Source organism: Malania oleifera, chromosome 12 (genome assembly GCF_029873635.1).
Source record: "Malania oleifera isolate guangnan ecotype guangnan chromosome 12, ASM2987363v1, whole genome shotgun sequence".
NCBI lineage: Eukaryota > Viridiplantae > Streptophyta > Magnoliopsida > Santalales > Ximeniaceae > Malania > Malania oleifera.
In genome coordinates this window covers 68550270-68572063 of record NC_080428.1, presented here as the reverse complement: position 1 = coordinate 68572063, position 21794 = coordinate 68550270, and the positions used below count along the sequence as shown (strand labels likewise).

At 34.4% G+C, this 21794-nt stretch overlaps 1 protein-coding gene across 2 annotated transcripts; it reads right to left on the bottom strand.

Annotated features, from left to right (window-relative positions):
• Positions 1-10252: 10252 nt before the first annotated feature.
• LOC131144397 (HVA22-like protein c) lies at positions 10253-18812 on the bottom strand. 2 transcript variants are annotated; one of them, XM_058093028.1, is made up of 5 exons: positions 18542-18812; positions 18401-18427; positions 18134-18256; positions 16446-16695; positions 10253-10561 (listed from the first exon to the last, which is right to left on the bottom strand). In XM_058093028.1, the coding sequence occupies exons 1-5, from the start codon at positions 18595-18597 to the stop codon at positions 10499-10501; spliced, it is 519 nt and encodes a 172-aa protein (XP_057949011.1). In that variant the 5' UTR covers positions 18598-18812; the 3' UTR covers positions 10253-10498. The 2 variants fall into 2 exon arrangements, with proteins under 2 accessions (XP_057949011.1, XP_057949012.1); XM_058093029.1 differs by having other exon boundaries at positions 18134-18241; positions 18542-18670.
• Between the last annotated feature and the right edge of the window lie 2982 nt (positions 18813-21794).

The window sequence follows — 21794 nt, the reverse complement described above, 5'->3', positions numbered from 1 at the left end:
GTAAAGGTTTCCATTGTAGCGTCTTAAAAAAAAATTTTTTTTTTTAAATAGTTATTTTAAGAATTATATTAATAAATTATCTTTGGTTCATAAATAAGTATTTTTTAAAATATATATTTTTAAAACTATTTTTTTAAGAAAATATTTTTTTTAAAAAGTATTTATTTGAAAAAAATACTTATTATAGATAAATATTTTTTTTCAAGAAAGAACTTTTTAACAAATGATTTCAAATAATCTCGGTACACACATAAATTGTGTACTTTTTTTTATTTCTCATTATTAAGTGAACTAGGTATTGCTCGTATTTAGGATAAATTATTAGGTATATCAAGCATATACATTGGATCAAATATAATTTCGTCATGTCTATAAAAAAATTGTCTAATTTAATTAAATATATGCATATGATAAAATTAAGTTAGATTTTGCGTGCACACCTAATTTTTTTAATAATTTTTTTAATATTTAGAATAGTTATTCACTTGAAGTTTGAAGCAAGTGAAAGATTTTGCACAAGGGCTAAAGGCTCACAAGATTCTTGAGCCCACTATGTGTGAAACCTTCTTATTTACTTAAATTAAGCCCAATACGAGTGTAGGGGGGCAAAGTTCTCCTACAGGACGATACAATACGTTTAAGTCGTTGCATAATATAATTGTATTATCATATAAAGATATTTTCAGATTTTTCAATTGGAGCTTTATATACATATTGTAGCTGAGAATTGAAATCCTAAGACAATTTTTTATATGATGATAGTGGAAATTACGCAAGGCTCCGTGGATGTGGGCACACTGCCAATAACATAAATTTATTGTTCTTCTTCTCTTATTTGATTTTTCTTTGTTATTCATATTTATTGTATGTGTGTTCTTATAACTTTAGGGCATGATTTCACTATATATATATATATTTTTCTTAACATGAAAATATGTAACCGTGTCTCACATTTGTTAGCATTAGGGATACAAAGAGTGGAGCCCATTTGCCACATGTTTTATATCAAAAAATTATCATATACACAATATAGAGGGGTAGATCTCCAATATAATTTTGCATTTAAGGTTAGAGTCACAAACTAGTCAATATAAGTTGAGTTGAATTTTTCTATACTCCAGTATATTTATTAAATGTATAATTAAGCTTGAGTTTGAGCTTAGACAATACTCAAACTAAGTTTGAATACACTTGCAAAATCTTATTTATTTATACAAATGAATGAGTTGATAAGTATTTAACAAGTTAAACTAACGAGTTGCGAAAAAATACTAGGTTTTTTAGCAACGTCTCACCATGAGAGGTAAGACACTCTTAGGCCTTGTTTGGATCTCAGGAATCAATTAATCAAAATGAGTATCAAGGATTAGGAATGAAGGCTAGAATGATATTAGTTGTGTTTGGCGCACAATAAATGAGAATTAAAACGAAGCTCACAAATGAAAATAAAAAATCTTGCTTATTCCAAATAATATTCAGAGGAATGAAAAAATTCAGTATAATATTCCAAATTCATTAGCAATGTAGGTCGCTTATTTGCTTTCAAATGAACTCAAGAAATAATTAAAAGGAAAAAAAACATTTGCTTCAAAAAAATCTTCTAAAAATATGTTATTCAAAATATTTTTTTTTTAAAAAATCTGCAATAAAGTAGGCTCAAGGCTAGCTTGGACATGAGTTTCTATTTCTAATATACATTTTTCATAAGAACACTTTGTTTGGTGGTAAATATTTTTATGAAACACTCCAATTATTTTAGTATAAAATGCTTACTTGAAAGGTTTAAGTTCAAATCTCATAAAAAAAATAAAGGTAAAAAAGATTTGGAATGAAAATAAGAATGAGGCAACCTCCTTGTGCAGCCCTTATTCAATGGATTTTCGAGTGAACTTAAAAAAAAAATAAAAGAGCAATCTGATGATAAATTTCTTTTAGTACTATTTTGTAATTTATTTGAAAAAAAAAAATTAGATATGCTAGTACAAACTCTCCAAAACCCTTATACTAGCCAACTATAATCTTATTAACGTTTAAATAGTGTATTACAAGTAAATAAAAAACATAAAAGAAAATTATGTTCGAAAGTTCAAAGATAAGGAAGAAAAGAGTTTTTAAATAAAGAGATGAAAGAAGAAGGTGAATTTGGTCATTTACTTAGATGTTCAACTCTTAACATAATATGGTAAGGAAGAATTTCATTTCTCTACTCGCAAGTTTGAAAAGGGTAAAAAAAAGTGATAAAGATTTTACTTTAATTTTTCAGGTTTATTTATGGTATTATTATTATTAGGTAATATCTTCAAGGCTCTAGGTAGTTTTTATTTAGGAAACTTGTATTTTAGTGCCTAGAATACATATATTAGCTCACCAGCTCATGATTAATGGTGTCTACTTCTCACTTATATTTAAAAGATTTATTCATTTGAAATTTATTATAAGTGGGAAGTTTCATGAGAAAATTTTGCGGGATTTGAGTTTTTAGATTTTCACATGATGACTGTACATGCTTGTAGCGTTGGATTGAAACTGGTCAGGTCTTATTGATGGTGCTATGAAAATTGAGTAAATGCTCCATGGATAGATGCAACTTGCCAAATCATACAAATCATTCTATATTAGGAGGTCTTTTTTGCTAAGTTGTTTCTTATATTAATAGGAGGTCCATTTAAAATTTTTAAGTAAGAAAAAAATTTTCATACGGAGCGCAACAGGCCCAAGAGACCTTGATGTATACCATATTGTTGGATAGGTTTAACATAATAGTGTCATACTAGTGTTTACTTGCAAATTATTTCAAAGTTCTCTTTAGCATGATATCGATTATTAAGAGTAATATGTGAAGGGAATGTTTAGTATATCATATGCCAAATTTATGAAATGTTAAATGTATGCTATGATTTGTGCTCATTTGAATCTTACACATATATTTAGTATAATAAGTAAATTTATAGCAAATCTAGGGAGGACTATTAGCAAGTTTTGAAGGAGGTTTTCATAAACTTAAAGGATATTACAGAATTCATTTTGTGTTCTGTGGATGGTGAAATTTAGCTTCAATTGGCAAAGTATGTTAATGCAAACTATAAATGACACTTGGATGATAGGAGGTTCACTATATGTTTTTATATAGTGGAAACTATAAATGACACCTACATGACATGAGGCTCATTATTTGTAATAACCCGAACTCATAAAATGAAATAAAAAGAAATAAAAGAAAAGGAAAATAAATAAAAGAAAGGGAAAAAAAAAGAAATCGGTGAAGGACAGGACAAAACCGTCGACGATTTGGGGAACCCAAACAAAACCGTCATTGGTTTCCTCCAAAAAGGCTCTCAGGATTCTCCAACTTAGGTTTTCCGTCGACGATTTCAGGGTGGCCAAAAAAACGTCGACGGTTTTCTGCAGGGACAGCTTGCTTATAAATAGATCTTAGGTTTTTTTTTTTTTGGGAAAATCGTCCTCTCTCTCTCTTTGTTCCGAATTTCTCTCTCTACTCTAAGTCTCCTGGTAGCTCTCGGGTGCTCCACAATCCATTCTTCCTCTTCCCCACGCGTAGGTCATCAATCCTCTGCAGATTTGAGCGGCTAGGGTTTCAATTTTTCCGTTTGTTTCAGGTCATTTTCGGAAAAATAGGTAAGGAGAATAAGTTATACCAGTTTTTAATAATTTAGAACCGGTTAGTTTCGAGTATAAAAGTTGTATATTTATAGTATGATTTTTCTGAATGGTTTAGTGTTGACCCTATAGGTCATACCCTATTTTGATTATAACAAATACTCAGGTATTTAATGGTTGTCAAGTTTGTGTGCAGATTCTTATTGGCAAATACTCATATAATGACATGTGGCAACCTGAAGAGAAGTGAAGACCTAAGACATTTATTGTTGTATTTTTTATCATTGGATCTATAATAATTTCATTTAAAAAAATGTCTGTAATAATATGCATTACATGCATGTAGGATCTATATGCTCAAGACCTTAGAGAGACCTTAGGGATTTCGGTCGACCGACGCCAGGTTTTTTGGCGAACTTAAAAAGGCCTTAGAAAGATCTTAGGTCCCAACACTAAGTGCACAAAGTCCCCAATATCACTTATAATATCAGAGGAATTAATTAATGCAAAATTTGGACTTAATTGAAAATATGCGAGAGGTTGGGCGACCGAACCCCAGGTGTTCAAAACACCTCAGGTGCCCGAACTGTTGAGAAGTCAGCAGATTGACCAGGTTTCGGGCGACTGAACCTGTAATGAACATATGTCCCTCGGGTGACCGAACATCTGTGCCGACTGAATAATTACAACATCTGTGCCGGTTGAATATCATAATATATTGAAAATATAATTTTCTGTACTGTTTATATTTTTTTCTAAAAACTATCGTCAAATCATGCTTGTACAGTGAATTCATAAAATATACTGACAAACCATTATTTACAGTAAAATTTATACTCATGTCACACACAAGTGAGCACTACTCTATAATAAATTATCTAGTCTGGGAAAACATATTTTGCTGACAAAATAATATTAAATCTATTTTCAAAGTTTCCTCAGTTCAACATCAATATTCCCAAAAACTATACTAAATTATATATAAAATACTATATATTCAATAATTAAATTTCTGAAAAAGCCCAACTTAATCTATCCCCTTACCTGTTTCCTGAGAAGCTTGCTGAAAACCCTAATTCCACACCCCACAACGTTCGAAGCTCAAAACCCTGAAATTATATTTTCCCCAAATTAATCAACTCAACCCCCAAAATATTTCTCATTTAGCATTTCCTAAGCCGCATATACTCCAAATTAACAATTAAACCCTAAAATACCTTACTTACCCTAGTTTGGGAGTGGTATCCCAAAACTCCAACTCAACGATTCGCTCCGATCAACTTGCAGAGAATCACCCCTAGATCATCGTGGCGGCTTCAGATCATCAAAACGGGCTATAATCGGAGCGAAAATGAAGAGATAAGGGGTTAGGGTCGTAGGGTTGGGAGAGAGAGTGAGAGAGATTTTATTTTGATTTTAACAAATGAAGCTCGTGAGACTTCCCTTTAAAATTAACTTTGTTGAGAAAATTGTCGACGGTTTTCTGCACCTTTCACAACATTGTCAACGGTTTGATTTTTAACCCATCCCTTTTTACCGTTTCACCTGTAACCAGCCCACGATAAATACAAAACCATTGACGGTTTTCTTAGTACTCCAAAAAACCATCGCCGGTTTGGTCTTTACCAAACCATTTTCCTCTTTTCCTTTGTTTTTCTTATTATTTTTATTTTCTGGATCTCTACAATGGGGTGTTTGATGTTTACATTTGAGGATTTGAAATGTGGTTAGGTGATAAAATTATAAGTTACAATGAAAAATGTTGGGTTAGCAAATTTCGAGGATGAAATTTTGTAAGGAGGGAGAATGTAATAACCCGAACCCGGAAAATAAAATAAAAGGAAATAAAAGAAAAAGGAAAAAAATAAAGGGAAAAAAAGAAATCGGTGAAGGACAAGACAAAATCGTTGACGGTTTGGGGAACCCCAAATAAAACTGTCACCGGTTTCTTCCATAAAGGCTCTCAGGATTCTCTAACTTAGGTTTTCCGTCGACGGTTTCAGGGTGGCCAGAAAAATTGTCAACGATTTTTTGCGGGAACAGTTCACTTATAAATAGATCTTAGGTCATTTTTTTTTTTGGAAAATCGTCCTCTCTCTCTCTGCTTTGAATCTCTCTCCCTACTCTAAGTCTCTTGGTAGCTCCTGGGGTGCTCCACGATCCATTCTTCCTCTTCCCGGCACGTAGGTCGTCAATCGTTAGCAGATTTGAGCGGCTAGGGTTTCTATTTTTCCATTCGTTTTAGGTTGTTTTCGAAAAAACAGGTAAGGAGAATAAGTTATACCAGTTTTTAATAATTTAGAACCGATTAGTTTCGAGTATAAAAGTCGTATATTTATAGTTTGATTTTTCTGAATGGTTTAGGCATTTGAAAAATGATGGTTTTGAATATAATTTATATTTAGGAAAAACCATGTGACATGATAATAACCCTTTATAATTAAATGGTTGTGAATACTGCTTGATTGAGAATACTGCATGGTTGTATATTCTGTTTGGTTGTAAATGCTGTTTGATGGTGAATAATGTTGTAAATTCATTGGATGTGTAATGTTGTTCATGTAAATTGTGATATAGCGTTGACAGTGGTATAAAGAGGTCGTTATATCGTACCTGATATAAATTACCATATAATGTTGGCAATGGCATGAGGAGGTCGTAATATGGTCATTTATATAAAGGGGGTAAAATGTTGGCAGTGGAATGAGGAGTTTGTTTTACTGATTTACTATGAACAGGGTTGTGTGTGTGGAATGGTAACTTGTGTGGTTGTGAAGCTTGTATAGTAACCTGTGTGGTTGTGAATCCTGTGTGAATATGGATTCTGTGTGGGTGTGAATGAAGTGTGTAGTATCATGTGTGGATGTGTGGTATCCTGTATGGATGTGTTGTGGCATTGTATATGCAGATTCTAGGATATGTTAGTGTTGAATGTATGTGAGCTTAGGTACATATATTTAAATGCTTAAATAATTAGGACTAAGTAAAACTCTTCGCCCAAGGGCTTATTGAGAAATGTGAGTGCTTTGATAAGTATCGATTGTAGCCTCACCTGAATAAAAGGGAAAAGTTACAAACGGTATCAGAGTAGAGGGAAGGTACATGTATGGTGTGTAATCTTCCCTATCCTCGGGAACTTTCGCCGGTAAATATTTATGTATGTGTGCGTGGATATGCATGTGTATTTTCTGTTGTGGTGGATTAAGAAACGACTATATTATATTTATATATATATATATATATTGAAACTCATTTTTCACACACTATTATAATTTATTCCATCCTTACTGAGAAGTGTCTCATCCCAGCAAATTATTAATTTTTCAAGTCCTTTAGGTGATTGTGTTTAGAAAGCTCTAAGGCAGGGTATAGAATTTTTGGTAATTTTGGATGGTCATTGTGAATTATAGTGTTATCCCAAGAGGGGGGGTGAATTTGGTATTTCAAAAATATTTAAGTTTATTTTACCACTTAATTCCTATTTCAATATTTAACAAAATAATTGCAGGGGTTTGAAATTAATTCAAATTATTATCTCAATAAATTCAATTATACCCAATTATTTATCAAGTGCATGTAATATTAATCAACATACAAACATATAAAAGCTGATAATGAAATGCAAGCGAAAATTAAAAAGTTGAAGGAAGAGAAAAGACAAACATGATTTTACGAGGTTCAGCCAACCCGGCCTACGTCCTCGCCTTGAGCAACCCACTCAAGGATTCCACTAAATCCCTGCTCCTTTAACAGGGATAGAGCTTTCCTTAAAATCCCCTGCTTACAAGAGGCACAACTTCCTCCTTACCTGGTTCACAACCCGAACCGTGATTACAATATAAAATTAGAATTCTGCATAAACTCAATATTGCTTCTACACAAGCTAATGAGTATAACCAAAATCCTAACACATATTCATATGATAAAACTTGAAGCTCAGTATGTATGTAACGATGATATCGTTATATGAATGATATGCTTCACAAATCAATCCTTTAAATCGATATCTCCCAAAAATAATTTTATAAATAAATGCTTTGGAGAAATGTAAGGTTTGATTTTAGAATACTTTATGCAAGATTAGAAAATAAGATCCTTTCAAAAATAATTTTAATAATGCACAGATCTATATTCTTACTATCAATAATCTGTAAAGTTGAATCTTTGAATAAATATACGACTTTGAATATTGCAAAGATTTAAACACTATGTTTCAAAAATAATATCCCTCAAGAATATGTATTTAGAGGCTTTTAGGATTTGCAATCAAATACTTCTTACACTAATCAAATAGCCAATCTTTGAATGAAGAAATATATAAAAATTTTCTTCAAATTTTGGGTTTTAAACAAAAACTTTTCTCAAGTAGTGATCTTTCACAAAAGTATATATAAATAATAACTCAAGATCAATTTCTCAAAACGAACACCTTCAGACGTCTGAAGGTGTTCTGCATGTTCTGTGTTTCAAAATTAATTTTTCAGATGACTAAACTAAATCTTCAGTCTTCTAAGAAAATTCTTCAGACGTCTGAAGTAAAACTTTAGTCGTCTGAAGTTGTATCTTCAAACTTTTGAGGGTACTCCTCAGTCGTCTGGGTAGACTAACTTCAGAATTTTTAGTTTAGTTTTCAATAACATTTGAACTCTCTTGCTTTAATCTCTTATAAAACATTTCTTGGGGTTCAAAATAAGTTCTCTACATCTATGTTTAACCTAAAAGTTTTTCATGAGCTGCATGTATAGGGCATATTTTGAGCTTCTAGCTCTATCATATAAAATATATACATACATCAATTCTAAATACCCATTCCCATGTGTTAGGACCGGAGGAGCCATGATGATCTTGAACTTGATGCTTGTATCTTCATTCTTCTACTTTTTTAGTTCCATAGATAGTGTCAGGTTATATATATCTGCTTTAATCCTTGTGGCTTCCATGACTTCATCACCTTCCGTGCATGCTAAGTAATGTTCTTGCTCACGTTCTCAATGTACAGATCAAATACCAAGTGATTTATCATTATCAAAACAGGATTGAACTCATAGAGTCAATAGTCGTAAGAACAGTTATATGTATAGTTTATGTTTTTATATTTCTCTGGTGATGTAATATAGAGAATTTGTTATACTCCTTTTTGGGTTGTATATAGTATTCTGGTATTTTTTTTGAGATTGTTTAATTATTTCACTGCGTGAATGATATCAAAGACGATAAATGACCTCATCACACCCCGGGCACCACTTGGCGTGTTCGGGGCGTGATACTATTAGTTATATTCTTATATAGTAGATAGACCTTATTATTAAAAATTCATGATATAGTCAATTATTGTATAATCTAAAAATAGAATACATCATGTATAGGTTGCAAAGAAATCAATGTAAATGAAGAGATTAGTAATTGAACTCAGCATGTGGCAAGATTCATTGCATTGTCATTGGAGTATAACTTACTGAGCAACGAATTAGGTTTATTATGTTAGGACAAGACACATTATAGTCGTGCACCACAAGATTAGGTAGTTGACGGCTATTAGCGAAATTTTGTTTGTTAAGATGGGTATCAAGGATAATGCAACCAATATGTTGACAAAAGTTATTGCTTTTTAACTCCATATTACTAGTCATGAACCAATAAACCACAACTTAAAGGCAAAAAATAAGTCAAGGGGTGAATATAAGTGTGAAAGTGGACTTTGTTATGCTGTGCCACATATTTTGGGAGTGGTTTGCTTGAAGTTTTAAGTGAGAAAGGTTTGGCACAGAGGGCAGGTGGCTCCCTCGCTCTCCATGCTTGCCTTCCCTGGTGACAAAAGGCCCAAAGGTGCAGCACTTCCACCTTCTCACAATAAGATCTAGTGTTTACAGTTGAGGCGATCCACATTGAGTGGTATTTTAGAATTTTCAAATGAATACTTATCAAAATTTAAGGCAATATTTGTTGTTATATAGTGGAAAGTTTCACAAGAGTTCTCTTTTAATTATATTTTTTTCTATTTTCCTGTATGCACATAATCCTAAAGGTCATTCACAACAGTTTCTATCAAGCTAAACCTCAGCCTATATATGGATGCAATGCACGCTAATTGCTGACTTGTATTCGCTCCAGGGAAGGCAGAGTGCATGAATCACATATTTTTTCTGTTCAACTACACAGCTACAATGATGAAATTCATTCCTTTGAAAGCACCGTTAAATTCACAGTTTACCATGGAGATAGTGAAGTTAAGGATTAACTTCATTATCTGGTGTGAAGTTGACATTAAAGAATTATTACAAGTGGATGTTCAATGTGGTTGTTTAATCCATGCTACAAAATTTAAGGACTTGGAAAAGTTTGAAATAACTCATTTGGCACTGGTAATGGGGAAAAGAAACAAAAACTGTCATCAATGCTGCAGTTCCCAAATGATCAACAAGCAGGTTTTCCCTCCCGAGTTTAGCATTGCAAGTCTATTATTCTGCTATTTGGGGAGTAGAAGCTCAGCATTCACATAAGAACCACATGTAATATGCATGTATGAAAGTATGCAAAAGCTGCTATCGCATGCCCCTGTTTATTACTTACTATGCTTCAACTACTTTATGCCCATTTTCACAACCAAACAGCAGAGAGAGAAACAAGGAAAAAGTGGGAGGAAAAGTGCAAACCCTTCAAGGCGTCAACAATGACTTACGTGGATGACGAGCAACAGTTCCATGGTTTTGTCTTCCAACAAGAAGACAATCCCAACTCAGGAAGCAAAGAAAATGGAGGCAATTCAATGTGATATGATAACCAGACATGTGGTAAACTATAAACTTAAATTAGCATCTTTCAGCACAGTAGGGCAGAGACAAAAACGACACCGAATGTCAACTATACAGGGAGTTCCAGCTCAATAGCCATAGTCATCATCAAAGAACATGTGGTGTCCCCTCCTGGCCCTTTCCTCTTCAGCCTGCAAATTGTAGTGCACATATTGCAAACTTAGGGTAAAAGCAATAGTTAATTTGGCAAATAAAAGGAGATTGAACACAAACAACAATTACGATTACGTTAGTGAAATCAAAACATGGTTCATGGTAATCATAATTTTAGTCTTTTGCTAATCCTGAAAGTCCATAGTTTCTTCACATTAGCGGAGGAGGAACATATGACATTATTATTTGAAATGGGTCAAGTCAGGTAGACAACAGTGTTATTTATGACTCTTATACTTCTGTTTTGATAAGCAAAGAAGGAAGGAGGAAAAACATGAAGGGGGTAGCATAGCAAGACTCGTCGACGAGGAGCCTATGCTCGTCAACGAGGGAACAGTAGAGGTCCGTCGATGAAGGTTCTAAAACTCGTTGACGAACAATTACCGAGAGCAGGAAATTTGTAGACTTCTAACATCGTCGGCGAGAGCCTTGTATTCGTCGATGAAGGTTCGTCTTGGTCTCGTCGACGAGGCCCTGTATTCGTCGACGAGAGGCGCCTGGGCTACGGCAGTTTTTTTGAATTTTGAATTTTTGAACATTGGGTGGTTGGGCAAACGAGGGGAAACCTCCGAGAAACTTCTATATATGTCATCTAGGCATATTTTGAAAGGAGAGATGATCATTATTGAAGTGTGTTGTGTACATTTTGATTTCTTTAGTGAAATTTGTGTGTCATTGCTTCCGTGGATGTAAGCTTTGCCGAACCACGTAAATCTTCGTGTTGATCTTGTTCTGGTTGTGTGTGTTGTTTACATTCACTTGTTTATTCCGCTGTGCATCTTCATTATACGATTCATTTCACAACAAATTGGTATAAGAGCGATTGTTGTTATAGCATCGGGATCGTCTTCTGCAAGATTTGATATAGTCAAATTCGATGGAACCGGAAACTTCGGTTAATGGCAGAGGAGTGAAAGATATTTTAGTACAACAAGGAATGGCTAAAGCATTGCTTGATACTCAATCGGAAGGAATGGATGAGACAACATGGTTAGATTTGAAAGTAAAGGTAGCTTCGACAATACGCTTGTATTTGACCGACGAAGTTCTCTATCGGGTGATGGAGGAGGATTCTCCAGCAGCTATCTGGCGAAAGTTAAAAAGTCGGTACATGTCTAAATCCTTCAATAACAAACTTTTTCTTAAATAGTGTTTATATTGGTTTAAGATGGTAGAAGGATCTAGTTTAGATCAACACATCAATGTGTTTAATCAAATCATAAGTGATCTTATGAGAGTTGATGTGAAGTTTGATGAGGATGATAAGACTTTGATGTTGTTAAATTCTTTGCCCTCGACTCATACTTACGAAAATCTTGTGACCGCTCTTGTGTGGGGAAAAGAAACACTTGATTTGGAAGAAGTAACAAGTGTTTTGTTAAATTTTCATCAAAAGTTGAAAATACGTGATGAAGGAGAAGGACTTGTGGTAAAGGGCAGTAATGAGCGAGGCAAAGGAAAGTTTAAAATTGGGTCGAATCAGAAATCCTGAAATCAATCCAAGAAGAAGAAGGAAATCCGGTGTTATAAATGTGGTAAAAAGGAACATGTAAAACTGGAGTGTTCAGATTGGAAGAAAGGAAATGCTAATAAGCATGAGGGGATTTCTAAATTTGTGAATGTTGTTCAAGAAGAGGATTTAGCGGATGGTGATGTTCTATCAGTTTCAGCAGAATTGGATAATCTAACGGACTCTTGGATATTTGACTCGGCATGTTCTTATCACATGACTCCAAACAAGAAGTGGTTCAACACTTACAGATTAGTAAATTCTGGATCAATTCTTATGGGTAATGATGCTTCTTGCAAGATCGTTGGCATAGGAAATGGAAAGATAAAGATGTTTGATGGTGCTGTAAGAACATTGTGTAATGTAAGACATATACCTGAGTTGGGAAAGAGTCTGATATCTCTTAGTACTTTGGATTGTAATGACTTTAATTACAAGTCCAAAGGTAGAGTCTTGACGGTATGGAAAGGTAATCTGACTGTGATGAGCAGAAACTGGATGGGAATATTCACACGTTGCAGGGAACTACCGTTGTAGGTGGAGTTGTAACTGCGGATACTGAATCATATGAGACCGTCTTGTGGCATATGCGTCTTGGGCATATGGGAGAACATGACATAAAAGAACCACATAAGGGAAAATTGTTGAAAGGTTTAAAATCATGTCAGTTGGAATTCTACAGATTTTGTGTTCTTGGAAAACAGAACAATGCAAAATTCAGATCAGCTACTCACAAGACGAAAGGAATTATTGACTATGTACGTTCATATTTGGGGTCCAGTTAGAGTTGCATCAAAGGATGGACATGTGTACTATGTGAGTTTCATTGATGAATTCACGGAAGATTTAGGTTTACTTCATGCGTCACAAATTTAGTATGTTTGCCAAGTTTAAGATTTCAAAGACTGAAGTGGAAAACCTGACAGGGAGGAGAATCAAAAGGTCGGATAATGGGACCAAGTATGCTGCGGTTTATGGAGTTTTGTGCGGAGCAGGGCATCGAGAGACATTTTACAGTTCGCCGGACACCTCAACAAATTGATGTGGCAGAACGGATGAACTGAACTCTTGCTGATAGGACTCGGTGTCTCAGATTGAATGCAGGGCTACTGAAGAATTTATGGGCCGAGGCAGTTAGTATGACTTGTTTTCTAGTTAACCGATCACCAAGGGCATTACTAACGGGTAAAGTGGCGAAAAAGGTTTAGACGGGAAATGTAATAGATTACTTCGAATTGAAGGTATTCGGGTGTCCAACCTATGTCCACATGTCTAGTGAGGAGAGGTCTAAGCTTGACCCGAAGTCTCGTCGTTGCATCTTCTTGGGAAATCCAGAGGGTGTGAAGGGGTATAAGCTGTGGGACCCAGTGACAAACAAGGTGGTGATCAGTAGAGATATAGTCTTTGATAAGAAGGTTATGGTGAAGCGTACTCAATAGTTTGATGAACAGAAACAGGAGCCAGAAAGCTAGGGCAATGATGAACATGTTGTGCAGGTGGAGTTGAAAGCTCAGGACAACGAAAATGATCATGGTCTTGTGGTTGCAGGGAGCTCTAACTCGGGAAACCAGCAAGTCAACTATATTCCTATACGGAGATCAGGATGCACTATCAGGCCTCCATCAAGGTATGGTTTTGATGAGTTAGTATCTTATGCTTTCCTTACTTGTTGCAACGATCTAACTTCTTTTCAAGAGGCAATGCACAGCTAGGAGAAAGATAAGTGGATGGGAGCGATGATTGAGGAGATGAAATCATTACATAAGAACCTAACTTGGGATTTGGTGGAGCTTCCAGATGGGAAGAGACCAATAGGTTGCAAATGGGTGTATAGGAAGAAGGAGGCAATTTTAGAAAAGGAATGAGAGAAATTCAAAGCACAGTTGGTGGCAAAAGGATACTCACAAAAGAAGGGGATAAATTATGATGAAATCTTTTCTTTAGTGGTCCAACATACTTTATCAGAGTTGTGTTGGGGTTGGTAGCTTATTACAATCTTCGTTTAGAACAAATGGATGTGAAGACGGCATTTCTTCACGATGACTTGGAGGAACAAATCTACATGGTACAGCCAGAGGGATTCACTGAAGCAGGAAAGGAAAATTTTGTTTGCAAGTTGAAGAAATCTTTTTATGGGCTGAAACAATCTCCAAGGCAATGGTATAAATGGTTTGATTCATACATGATGAAGATTGACTACAAACGGTGTGAGTATGATTGCTGCGTTTATGTGAATAAACTTGAGGATAGTTCTCTTGTTTTCTTGTTATTGTACGTCGATGACATGTTGATAGTTGCAAAGGATTTAATTGAGGCGAATCAGTTAAAGGACCTGTTGCATAAGGAATTTGACATGAAGGATCTTGGTTCAGCCAAGAAAATACTTGGGATGGAGATTCGCTGCGATAGGACTGCAGCGAGTTTATGGTTATCTTAGGGCGGTTATGCTCAGAAGGTGTTGGAGAGGTTTAGCATGGCTAATGCAAGATTGGTGCGTACACCTCTAGCGAATCATTTCAAGTTGTCTACTGCAGATTGCCCAAGTTCGGATGAGGAAATCGGGGACATGTCAAAGGTCCCCTATGCTAGTGCTGTGGGAAGTTTAATGTATGTCATGGTATATACGAGGCCATATTTAGCTCATGCAGTGAGCGTAGTGAGCGAGTTCCTCTCTAATCCAGGAAGGCAGCATTGGGAAGCCTTCAAATAAATACTTAGATACTTGCGGGGTACATCGGGATATGACATCATGTTCGGAAAGCAACAGGGTTGTCCTTCAGTTATGAGATTTGTTGATGCAAATTATGTTAGGGATATGGATGATAAAAGGTCTATAACGGGATATGTGTTTACTCTTGTAGGAGGACCGGTATGTTGGAGATCCATGGTACAGTCTCTGGTTGCATTGTCCACGACTGAGGCGGAATATATGGCAGTTGCCGAAACTGCAAAGGAAGCCTTATGGCTTACTGGTTTAGTCAGAGAGCTGGGGTCACAGTAAGATGGTGTGGTACTGTATTGTGATAGTCAGAGTGTCATTTACTTGGCGTAGAATTAGGTTTACCATGCTAAGACCAAGCACATTGATGTGAGGTTCCATAGAGTACGGGAATTGATTGCTTCAGGTGAACTTATGTTGGAGAAAGTTCACACATTTGATAATGCAGTAGATATTCTGACCAAATCAGTTACTTCAGTTGCTTGAACTTACTTAATGTCTCCAAGTGATAGAAGGGAGACATACTCAACCAAGTGTTTTCAAGTTCAAAGTGAAGTAGTTCATGTTTTTGAGATTATCCTAAGGGGCATATAATCGCCAAGGTGGAGATTATTATTTATGACTCTTATACTTCTGTTTTGCTAAGCAAATAAGAAAAGAGGGAAAACATGAAGGGGGCAACACAGCAGGACTCGTCGACGAGGAGCTTATGCTTGTCGACGGGGGAACAATAGAGATTTGTAGACGAACAATTATTGAGAGCAGGAAATTTTCAGACTTCTAGCATTGTCGACGAGAGCCCTGTATTCGTCGACGAAGGTTCGTCTTGATCTCGTCGACGAGGCCTTGTATTCGTTGACGAGAGGCGCTTGGGCTGCGGCAGTTTTTTTGAATTTTGAATTTTTGAATGTTGGGTGATTGGGCAAACGGGGGGAAACCTCCAAGGAACTTTTATATATGTCATCTGGGCATATTTTGAGAGGAGGGATGATTATTATTAAAGTGTATTGTGTACATTTTGATTTCCTTAGTGAAATTTGTGTGTTATTGCTTTCGTGGATGTAGGCTTTGCTGAACCATGTAAATCTTTGTATTGATCTTGTTCTGATTGTGTGTGTTGTTTACATTCACTTGTTGTTGTTTATTCCGCTGTGCATCTTCATTATATGATCCATTTCACAACAAACAGACCATATCTGGTTGGATCATTAAACTAAACTGCAAATAGCAATATATGCCTATATCTGAATAAAGCAAGGTCATCAATGGTTCAATATAAATAGAAGCTTTTAGGTGGTCCAAACCAGGTGGGTGATACCCATGAAAGAAGAAACTGTGTGAGGTAGAAAGTTAGTACTAGCGGGAAAACCTCATCTCTCTCCACATCAAAGACGAACTTACAATGTGCTTTTTGTATCAGAGTGAAAAAGTGACCGGTAATGCAAAAGCATCACATCTTGGGTAGTTGAGACAGCTTATTCAGGAGCATAAACACTTTAAATGATAAAAACCAATCAGTGAATTAATGAATCAAGGACATAGAACATGTTTCTATTAACTACAAAAAAGAATGTGGTTAGCTTTCGGCACATATGAATTTTGATTAATCATGAGCATATATATATATATATACCTTGTTTATTATGAGTCTTTCAAATTCTTCCGTCCCATGCTCTTCGATATATTTCTCTGCAGCAGTTAGAATGTCATCTGGGCGCTTCTTGAAGATATTCTTCTTCCTTGGGATATACCAGATAGTCGCGGTTTGTGGATTCATGTAGAAAGGTCTAACAAAGTGCTGATAAACATATGCTGCCCCTTTGAAATGCGGTAGGACCAACCAGCATGTTGCAATCAGCTTAGCATAAGACCAAATGGGGAACCTGAAATTAATAAAATAAGCTTGTTTGTAGTTGAAGGTTAGCACTTAGAAGTCATGCTCATGTTGCATGTCACTTGTCAGCTTGTGTGTGTGACAATCAAAAAGGTAAAGCGATTAATATGCTCAATCCAGGAGGTTCAATTTGACAAGTACACTGCCCATCAGTAATCAAGCTTTTTCATTTAGAAAAAGCTGTTCTTTGCAGGCACTGAGTCATGGGAGAGGTATCATGTTTGAGTCAGGTGATGTGCATTTCTATCATTTGTTTACTTTTGGATCTTTTATTGTCTATAGTGAAATATTTCATGGCATGGTTTTCTCCATGTCAACCACAACAGAATTGTGAGCTATGGCTTGCGATAAATAGCAATACTGCATTCATTTTTCTTTTGTTCTGCATTTGGTTTTTCTTTTGTTCTGCATTTGGTAGGATGAGAGGCATTCGTATTGGTTCAAGAAAATGAATCAATAAGCATGCTCAAGAATTAATTCATAGAGCTATAGGAACGGCATTCACCTCCCTTTTCTTTACACTTAGACCATACTGATGACAGAAGATAGTATTAGAAGATGGGCATCCATCTTTTACATTCCAGTAAAAAAGAAAAGTTACATCTTCCACATTAGAGATGTTTCTTCCAAAAATTGTTTCCAGCACTATGGCAAGCCACATGCTGCAAGTCTAGCAACTATTAACTTGATAGGAATTTTCATATGAAAGTGAACGTGGTAATAGACCATTCCATTGGCTTACCATTCGCAGTAGTCCATGTACATCTTTCACATAGGCATCCATTTTTTACATTCCAGTAAAAAAGAAAAGTTCAATCTTCCACATTAGAGACATTTCTTCCAAAAAGCGTTTTCAGCACAATGACAAGCTGTGCAAGTCTAGCCACTATTAACTTGGTAGAAATTTTCATATGAACGTGAACGTGGTAATAGACCATTCCATTGGTTTACCATTCACAGTAGTCCATCTACATCTTTCACATAGCACTTTCAATATATAAATTGCTCAAGTAATAGGAGGAAATCACCATTGTTACCTTATATTTGAAAACACAATGGTCATGTTTGGAAGCATGGAATACAAGCCTTGGATCTCATTGCATGGAATTCAGCAGAACTAAATATAATTTTGTACTACATTTTTGTACAAACCCACTCGAACTCAAACCCAAGGACTGCAGAGCATGAGTTCACTTTATTTCCATTCAACATGGTTTATAGTTTCTCCTTGTTTTAAAATGTCAGCACAAAAGAGGCTTCTGTCAAGTCAAAAGCAAGCTCACGATAGTGTCTAAACAACAGTTAAAGCAGGTAAGTATTCAGCCTTCATGCATTCTGAATCATACACATCTGAGACAGAATAAGAAAAGCATTGAAATTCTGGAAAGTTTGCTAGTACTTAAATTCACATGGCAATGCGTACTTACAATTCTAGGACTTTGGCAAAAGCGAGCTCAAAGAGTGTGATCAAAGAGTATAGAACCCAATATGTAAGCCATTGCTGATCATCTTCAAGAGACCTGCTCTCTATAGCCCTGATTGAGGCATAACTTTCAAAAAAGACACCCAAAAATACAAAAAAGGTTCAACCTTCCGCATTCAAAAATCTAAATTCCAAAAGGGTTTCTTAATTTCTGAGAAAATGTGAGACAATGAGAGAAAGAAAAGAAAAGAACAGAAAACCCAGTACTTACAGAGGGTAAACAAGAGCAACTACAGGCCTGAAAAACAACAGAGACAGATAAATCCCAAGTTAGGTAGAGAACAGAAAGGGCAGTGTGTGGAATCAAGTCACTCCTTTTTAATTAGCGCAAGAAACAAAAAAATCTACATACCCAGCAAGAACATCAATGTTTTTAGCGAGTACTGAGAGGAAACTCTCAGATTTCATATCTTCCCAGTAGCTATTATCTTTAGCAAGTTAGTGTGAACTGGGGGTTTCAGAGGTAGCTGCTCTGTTTCTCAAGTTGTGGGAGCGTCCAAACAGCGCAATTGGACAATTATGGGGATTGAGAAAAGCGGAAGGAAAGAAATTCAAAAGCGAAAATTGGAATGTTGTGAGAGGACAATGAAAGAAAGCATCGCGCCATGCACGAGAAAAGAGGCACCGAAAATCTGAATGTGACCCCTTTTTTATAAAAGGGCAAAAAAAAAATCTGATTACGTGGGACGGAATGATGGATTACAGCTCTCTGCTTTTTTAGTGGAACATATGAAGAATGCTACTTTGCAAACTTGCAATGGATATTGTGATAATAATTTATGAATAAAGATGAATAGGAAAAATATTAATATTTATTTAATTTTTTTTGGAAAAAATTAACTCCACAGATTAATATTTATTTGCATAATGTGTTAAAACTTATGAAAATTAACAAAGCTAGTTAATAAATAATATCAATGATCGTTGTAAAGCTAAATAAAGATGTACTAATAACAATAATAATATCTGAACTTATTTCGACAAGTATATATCGTTTTGTTCTAGTCAAATTTTTTGAAATGATTAATAACAATAATACTAACAATTAAACTGTAATACATGATTTTCGCATAAGATATGGTTCAAAAGAAAATGACATAATCGAATAAAAATAAAATTTCATGTTTATACCAAAACTCAAAAATTTTATCAATGTATAACAAATATTTGACATTTAATTTCATATTAAAATTTTTAAAATTAGAGTCAAAAAATAAAAATTAAAAAACAATATGTTTAGTTATACTTTCAAAATTGAAATGGAACTAAAAACTTAGATGAGCATAATATTTTTGTCATTGAATGAAATAAAAATTAATTATCATATATAAAGGTTGGAAAATGATGAAAATATTTTTTTGAATAATTTTCTTATTTTAAAATGTTTTAAAAAACTTTATAGATATTTTTAATATTTTATTTCAAGGTTTTATTAAAATAGTTATACACAATAATTGAATCCACATAAGTGAATTATAGATAGTAAAAAGTTGCGAAAAAATTGTCCTAAAAATATAAGTTAGAACAAAAATTTATAAATGAACAATAGAACAAAGTAGCACATAAATTTTAAATAAAAAATAACATCAAACAACCCTTAATTTTCTTATTCTTGTTATTATTTTGCTGCTATTATTTGGATTAAAGCATTGATATATATATATATTCATTTTTTTTCATGGTCTTATTTAGATTTGGTATTAAAATAAATATAAAGGTTTTCTTTAATTTTGGCTTGTGGAACAAAGTTTGATTTTACCTCTTCTAACAAATTAATCAAATGTGTTTTTTGTCTTTTTCATAAATAATGTTTTAGACCCTTAATGGGTGTTAGCAAAAGAAGTTGTTGTGCCAATTTACGAAGATAAACAAAACATTCTAGTAAAACTAATTTGTGTAAATTGATGTTAAAGAATTCATGCATGTGGCCGACCCTAACTAGTTAGTGAGACTTAAAACTTGATTTGTTGTTGTTTTTATTGTTGTTCTTTTAAATCTAGTAAAATAAATAGTTTTTCTTAAATAATCTTGAAATTTGTTATTATTTTTCGATAGAGTCAAAAATATTGAAAGATAGAGACAGAAAAGTGTTGGATTATATATATATAATTTGTTATTATTTTTCAATAGAGTCAAAAATATTGAAAGATAGAGACAGAAAAGTGTTGGATTATATATATATATATATATGTTGGAATAAGATAGGAAAAAATGTTGCAGAACAGAAAATTGCTTGAAGGCACATTACAATGTCGTTTTCCTTAAAACGTTATTTGCCCCACTAGATTGGCGTATATTGAGTCAGTAAATACGTTTCCAGGATACAATAAAGTCGATAATATAAGCTGATATCAGTTTACGTTATACACAAATGAAAACTGATCACAAACACCCTTAGATTAATCTGAATAAATTTTCTGGAATTCTATTTTTGCAGTAAATAGAATCTAGATTTGAAAAAGATATAATTTGTGGAAGTTTTATGGAAGAAAGAGAAAGAGAGAATGATGAATTTTCTGTATATTTCGTGGAGTTAACTCTATCTTTATATAGACAAAATTATGCCTTTTCCGAAAGGTTGCATTTGTTCAAATAGTGAAACAGATTCGACCTGGCCACACCCAGCGTTGACTTGGTCTAGCATGGTCGAGCCCTGGTTGAGACTCTCGGGAATTCATGTTCAGTTGATGGTATTGTCGACTAGGTTGCACCTGATCTCGTGATCGCGCCACTTGATCTTATAAAATATAAGATTAGTTTTTAACCATTCGATCATGATCAATTGTCACGATCTCGTAATGATGCAAGTGTGCTAAGTGCTTGTATGCCAACTAAATGCACCACTAGTGCCCTACAGCCCATGCCACGCCACGTGCATGTGCGGACGGTACTTTGCACCGTCTTAAGGTACATTAGAGTACACACTAACACTATCTCTTAACTAACTTTAAGAGATTATTCCACCTTATCATTTATTAAAAACCTCTTCTTTTCCACTTTTTCCAATGTGGGACAAACCCACATAACAATAAATACTCCTCATGAATGCTTTAGAAAATTCATTAATGGAGGACTTTGAAAACCCAATAAAATCTTACATTTTAGAATATATACATACATATATATATATATATATATATATATTATATTATATCTGTGTGTATGTGTGTGTTTGTGTGTATTTTTGACTTGTTACTTTAGATTAAAAAAAGGAGTAAAAAATTATCACTAGAATTATTATAACTATTTTCTTCATCATCACCTCCACCATCATTATCATCAATGACCACAAAGATGAAATTTTATAACTTTCTATAAAATATTTCTAAATTTTTTTAAAAACACATTATTATACTTACTATTCATAAGTAAGATTGGACCATAAAGTTTGATTCAATAAAAATAATAGCAGATTTTTTCAACTTTCACGTACGTCCATTGAGTGGTCTTCTTTCTTGGCTATCTCCTGCCTATAGAGCTTGTCCTTCAACCAAGTAGGCACAAATTCAACACACATATGTTCGTATGTATACATCTTATGTTATATGTACACACACATATTTTGTTTGCTCCTAAATAGTGCAAAGAATAACTAATGTTCGTTT